Genomic DNA, 6309 nt, shown 5'->3' with positions numbered 1-6309 from the left:
ACCGGTATTGGATAAAACCCAAACGATACCCAACCCTAATGGCAGCCCATAGAACGCCTGGCTAAAAAGTGCAGATTTTTTGGCAGAAAGTTTCGGGACACTCCACTGACCATTCACACTCATTTACGGACCTCTAAACCCAGCCATCTAGCGCCACCAACAGGTCAAAATCTGGCCGAAAATTGAACCGCTGGGTCTAAAGTTATGAAATTTGGCACACTGATTCAGCACTGTCCCATGATCACTCTCACCAATTTCCAGAACTCTATGCCCAACACTCTAGCGCCACCAATGGGTCGAACCTGGATTGCATTCACGCATGTGACCATTGAACGGTGCGTCCAATTTTCACATATCAGGCACCGTTGGAATCCCTGGACCGACCTAAGTTCATTGACCCCTATCCCGTCACTTTCTGCAATATTGGACCTCCGCCATATTGGATTTAGTCCAAACTCTACGAAAAGTTTCAGCGCTTACAAATTTCATCCGATTTTCACGGAACTTGGTGGAGATAATCTTCTGCCCGAGCCGCACAAACGATACTTGCCAGATTTTTCAATTTAATTTTTGTTTGCCTGTAACAGCCAATCAAATACGACGACGAAGCCGCCAAACAGGAAGTGGACTAACATCTCCGTGACACTTTGAGTTAACATAACAAAACTCGATACCATTAGTCAGGACACTGTCCCAATCACTCACAGCAATTTTCATGCATATACATTGAACGCTCTAGCGCCACCACCAGTTCAATGCTGGACATGCGTTCATGCGCGTGATCCTTGACTCTTTTGTCTGATTTTCACAATTGAGGTAGCGTCTGAATCCTTGGACCATCCCGAGTTCATCGACTCCTATCCCGTCACTTTCCGCAATATTGGACCTCCGCCATATTGGATTTAGTCCAAACTCTACGAAAAGTTTCAGCGCTTACAAATTTCATCCGATTTTCACGGAACTTGGCGGAGATGATCTTCTGCTCGAGCCGCACAAACGATACTTGCCAGATTTTTCAATTTCATTTTTGTTTGCCTGTAACAGCCAATCAAATACGGCGACGAAGCCACCAAACAGGAAGTGGACTAACATCTCCGTGACGCTTTGAGTTAACATAACAAAACTCCATGCCATTAGTCAGGACACTGTCCCAATCACTCACAACAATTTTCATGCATATACATTGAACACTCTAGCGCCACCACCAGTTCAATGCTGGACATGCGTTCATGCGCGTGATCCTTGACTCTTTTGTCTGATTTTCACAATTGAGGTAGCGTCTGAATCCTTGGACCATCCCGAGTTCATTGACCCCTATCCCATCACTTTCCGCCATATTGGATCTCCGCCATATTGGATTTAATACAGTCAAATTTTTTAATTTCAAGTTTATTTGCCCGTGACAGCCAATCACACCTGGCTATGATGCCGCCTAACAGGAAGTGGGCTAACCTCTCAGCTACGCTTTAATGTATGAAGTCCATACTTGGTACAGGGACTTGGTATCTTATTGTGAGGACGCACTACGAAATTGGCATCATGTGGCCTCTATAGGGGGCGCTGTAATACAGGAAGTGAACTCGTATCTCAGCAACGCTTTGATGTATGAAGTCCAAAGTTGGTATAGAGACTTGGTATCTGATTGTGAGGACATAGTAGGAAATTGGCATCATTTGGCCTCTATAGGGGGCGCTGTAATACAGGAAGTGGGCTCATATCTCAGCAACGCTTCGTTGTATGAATTCCAAACTTGATACATGGACATATTAGCTGATTGTGAGGACATGCAAGGAAAGTGGTCTCATTTGGCCTCTAGGGGTGTTGCAATAAAGAAAGTGAGCTCACATCTCAGCAACACTTTGGTGTATGAAGTCCAAACTTGGTAGGCGGACATGGGAGCTGATTGTAAGAACGCACAAGGACATTGGTGTAATTTGGCCTCTAGGGGCGCTGTAACAAAGTAAATGAGCTTATTTCTCCGACGTTCTTTATCCAATTGCCATCAAACTTGCTGTGAGTGCTTGCTCATGCCATGGCAACGCCATTCCTGCTATAGCGCCCTGCTTGGCCCCCGCATTGCTGCTTGCAGCTATATTTGTTATTATTATCCCACAATGTGTAGAATGAACAAATTGCTTAATTATCTTAATTGCTTATATCATTACAAGATCAGCAAGCTGTGATGCTGTCATTAGTAATTGAATCTCTGAATAGTGATGTGTAACTGTATGAGAACATTTCATTTTGTCATGTGCATTTGTCTTTGATTTCTCCCTCATCCTTGCATCCCCTCCTCATGTCCCCAAGGGTTTTTCTCAGAAGGAGGAGCTAAAATGGAGGAAGGGAGAACTGAAAAATACACAAATAAAAAGTACCAGTATTTGTCATCATCAGATTTACCAGATATAATGGCAGCCCATGTGCTTTTAACAGAGTGGTGCTAATATCTGTCCCTCAAAGGGAGATTGCAGTAGCAATTTACATTAATAACAAAATACAATGAGGTAGGTAAAAAAGTCAGTCAGAGGATAGGTCTCCTCTACGGGTGCACATTCTAGATGTGTTATAGATGTGAGCAGGAATAATTACTGGGGATCTGGGGGAGCCTCTGACTGAATATACAGTCTAAGGAAAGCCTTCTGCTGTCCAAGCTGTAGGTCATGTAGGGGATGTAAAGTGTTGTCCATTAGGTTGACCAATTGTGCAACATACTTCCTCTAGGGTCCCAGAGCAGTCTCCAGCGCAGAGCTAGTCTTCTTTATCAACCTGTTCATTTTCTACTAAATCTCGCTCTGATTTTGCTGCTATGTCAAACATGCCTTTGTAAACAGCTGAAGATAAAGATATTATCATGACTAAGCATGGGGAAGTTTGAGCAGTGGAAGACAAAAACATTCCATGATTGAATACTAGAGTGCCTGGTCCCCTGGCAGATGTGGAATATCCAAACCCATAGCGTAATCCCTGAGTGTACGCAACAGGGGCTTTTCTCTCATATCATAGCACTGTCCCCACCCACTGATTTTTTTCTTTTAATGATTGTGACCTCATTTCCTTAGTGTCATATGTAGCCAATACAGTTTCTTTCAGAGCAATGTTTTTAGAAAAGGCCTTTAAATTAGCTGCATGCAGAGTAGCCAACTCTCTGTGAAGCATAAAATCTATAAAATCTATAAACATAGCAGGTTCATAGATTATCATGTGGATGCTGTATAAATATGACTTCAAAATGATGATCATGCGAAAAACTGACTTTCTTGTGAACAAACCTCAAGTGATTTCCTGTTTTTGTTAAACAACATGCATATCTGTGTGGGAGGCCACCCAACACGAGAATGCAGGTCTGGGAATCGTACCTACAATGGCTTTTTGCAGGTTTGCTGATTCAGACTGAAAAACGAAACTGACAACTTCCTCTCGCTCCCTGAGTCAAAAGTAGGTTCACATAGACATACACACATTGTACAGCAACAAACTCTCAATGTGGACACCCCCGCACATGCTAGCTCACAGCGCACCTTTATGACTCATACGTTACAGAGGCCAGTGGAAAAGAAAAAGTCATTACTCATTACTGGTCTCCTTGGTTCCAGTTTTCCAGTGTCGAAGAAGTGGTTTTCCTTTGTCCTGATGGATTAAATGTATATGCATATATATATATACATATACAGGTAAGACAGGTATGTATGTCAACGACTCCCTTGGAAAGCATCTACTGTTCTTCAGAATTATTTTGCTAAAGAATAAAAATGCAACCGACTGTTTTGTATCTCCTTGCAATAATGTGCTCTGCTTTAGCACAGGCTGCAATGCCACTGAAGGACCTCAAGATGCTAGAATTGTATAAGGATGTAAAAAGGTTAAACAAAAGTTTGCAGGTAGGTGACTTCAGTTATGTGTGTGAGTTTCAGTTATGTGTGTGATCCACTTTGCTGAGTGCAAACCAAAAGCATTTCTGAAACAAAAGGAATGCAATTTCAGTGTAATTTTAAACAATTTTTAAAAACATTCTCTCCTTTCATTTAGCACGATGGATCTCTAAGTTTGAATAACCCTGGGACTGAAATCAAGGTGAGTAAATCATAAACCAAAGCAGAAATGTACATAACATGCATGAAGATATTGTAGGTACAACAACTGGGTATGTGTATAGTTCTATTCTAATTTAATGGTTCTTACAATATACATCAACGTTGATGACAGTGTTGTCCATCAATGCATAAAAAGTTTTCTGTATGCTTCTAAGTAGTAGCTGGTTAGTTGGAACTGTTCCAAAGAATCTAACCATCGGTCAGCTACAATCTTCTTTTTTTTAATAATGTACCAATGCAGACACTTTTACTGTGAGTTTTGTGAGTGGAGATCAACATGTAAATTTAACGAGGATGGTGATACTTGCAAATCATAAATCGGTGATTCTGCCAATCACTGATTCTGCCATTTATGTCTGTGTATTTAATTGTTTGCTGTTTCTACTTGGTCTTACTTAAAAATGCAGATATCCACTTTTCCTAATTCAGTTTAGTTATATGGTGATTTGGCAAATCACCTCTCAGCATTGAGAACTAAGCTTCTTCAACAAAAATTCACTGATGCTTCAGTGGAATTCCCAGTTCACATTAACAGCAAGACACTGTCCATATTGGTCAGCATAAAAAGCCACCAGGATATAACGTCAGAATATATGTGGTCATCACAGATCAAACTTTAATTGTTATTTTCCAGTTAAGCAATAGATGGCACTAATGAGTGCCTCTCTTCTTGTCTGAATAATATAACTAAGATCACTTCTGTGTATTTGTTTATGAGACCAGCCCTAAGCTCAGTGTAAAAAGTTTACGAATACTTTAAAAAAAAAAAATAGATTAACTTTAAAATGGAACTGTTCTACAAAAAAGCATCTCTATGTATTTGTATCAGATGTAAAAGAAGAACTTTTTATTTCACTTCAAAGGAATGTTGCATGGCGTCAGCTCTTCAGTGCTACAGAAGCCAGCTGCTCCTTCTCAAAGTCAGCAGCACTAAACTGCGTTACAAAGTTTGTAAAAGCCTGAGCAGTCCTCTTATTGTAAGTTGTATTATAATGACAACATCCATTTTAGTAATTGAATATATTAATATATTTGTAAATATACACTGTATGTATGTCATATGCATACATGAAGCTATGTTTACAGAGAATATTCAATTGGAAATGTGTTCATGTTTTAGTCTGAGAAACTGGAGGGAAGCAGTGAAGACTGTCAGAAGGTAGGTTTTCAGATTATATGTTTTTAAATTTTCATTGACACTAACACCATCAAACCTTTGTGGGACTTGTGTACTACTTTAATTTTTATGTTTTATATCATATGACCTCAAGTGACATCAGAAATAATCCTTTGCAGAACCCACAGTGCCAGTCTTGTGATTTATATCCTAATACAAACAGCAAGGAGTTCATGTCGAAGTTAACTTCACTGCTTGAAATGGTTTGTATCTATCAGTTTCCCCTCTCTCTCACTTTCCCTCTCATTCACAAACACATACACACACACACACACACACACACACACACGCACACACACACACAATTGTGAATTACTTTGTATTTACAAAAATTATTGTCTCTTCCAGGCCAACAGCAATTAAGATGAAGTGGGAGCTTGCTTTTAAATATGAAGAAGACACTACTCCACGAACACTTCAGAGCTACTATGCATTATGTTATTAGATTATGGTATTTAATTTATTTATTAACAAATATACTTAAATAACTTTCAACATAAACATGTAATATTTTTGTGTTGGCCTGTGTATATTATGTTCATTTCCTTTTGAAAAAGGTGGTCCCATTTCAACTTTCTCAGTTCACTAGTGCATGTTGTTGTGAAAATGTGTATTTTATAGCAAATTCACATAATTGAATACTACTCATTATGTACATCATAACCATTGAAACGTTCTCAAACAAATTGACATTGTAGTCATCTTGAAACTTGCACTGGGTCAACTTGCAATGGGAACTGTTACTGCAGTAAGCTTATGGTATTTAATTTATTTATTGACAAATACAAAACAACTTTCAACAGACTCTTCTTTGTAATACTTTTTTTCTGTGTTTCTATGTAGGCCTATACATCATGTTCATTTCTCTATAAAATACGCTGCTGCCATTTCAACCTTTTCAGTTCACTAGTTTGAATTGTTGTGCACTTTCATAATGTATCACACATTATTTGAATACAACTCATTATGGGCACTTACCATTAAAATGCTCCTACAAAAACAATGGGACATTGTAATTGAAAGATTCAAGGTTCTGGTGCC

At 39.3% G+C, this 6309-nt stretch overlaps 1 protein-coding gene across 7 annotated transcripts; it reads left to right on the top strand.

Annotated features, from left to right (window-relative positions):
- The first annotated feature begins 2601 nt into the window (after positions 1–2601).
- On the top strand, positions 2602–6072 carry il21 (interleukin 21). Of its 7 annotated transcripts, XM_076293054.1 has the most exons (8): positions 2602–3435; positions 3594–3680; positions 3804–3878; positions 4027–4071; positions 4955–5068; positions 5212–5250; positions 5388–5471; positions 5617–6072. In XM_076293054.1, the coding sequence occupies exons 3-8, from the start codon at positions 3810–3812 to the stop codon at positions 5629–5631; spliced, it is 366 nt and encodes a 121-aa protein (XP_076149169.1). In that variant the 5' UTR covers positions 2602–3435; positions 3594–3680; positions 3804–3809; the 3' UTR covers positions 5632–6072. The 7 variants fall into 7 exon arrangements, with proteins under 7 accessions (XP_076149169.1, XP_076149167.1, XP_076149166.1 ...); XM_076293052.1 differs by having other exon boundaries at positions 3594–3878; XM_076293051.1 differs by having other exon boundaries at positions 3541–3878.
- Positions 6073–6309: the final 237 nt, after the last annotated feature.

This window comes from Alosa pseudoharengus, unplaced genomic scaffold (assembly GCF_046254945.1).
Source record: "Alosa pseudoharengus isolate Yale_2024_CS ecotype anadromous, Long Island Sound unplaced genomic scaffold, YU_APseudo_1.1 YU_APseudo_1.1_scf_19, whole genome shotgun sequence".
NCBI lineage: Eukaryota > Metazoa > Chordata > Actinopteri > Clupeiformes > Clupeidae > Alosa > Alosa pseudoharengus.
This window is presented reverse-complemented; position numbering and strand designations above follow the sequence as displayed.

Bases quoted from the DNA above. Each gene is read 5' to 3' on its own strand.
- il21 (XM_076293052.1), top strand. From the start codon at position 3,750: ATGCAACCGACTGTTTTGTATCTCCTTGCAATAATGTGCTCTGCTTTA. The intron at 3,879-4,026 runs GTAGGTGACTTC...CCTTTCATTTAG, and splicing joins GGTTAAACAAAAGTTTGCAG to CACGATGGATCTCTAAGTTT. The intron at 4,072-4,954 runs GTGAGTAAATCA...TTCACTTCAAAG, and splicing joins ACCCTGGGACTGAAATCAAG to GAATGTTGCATGGCGTCAGC.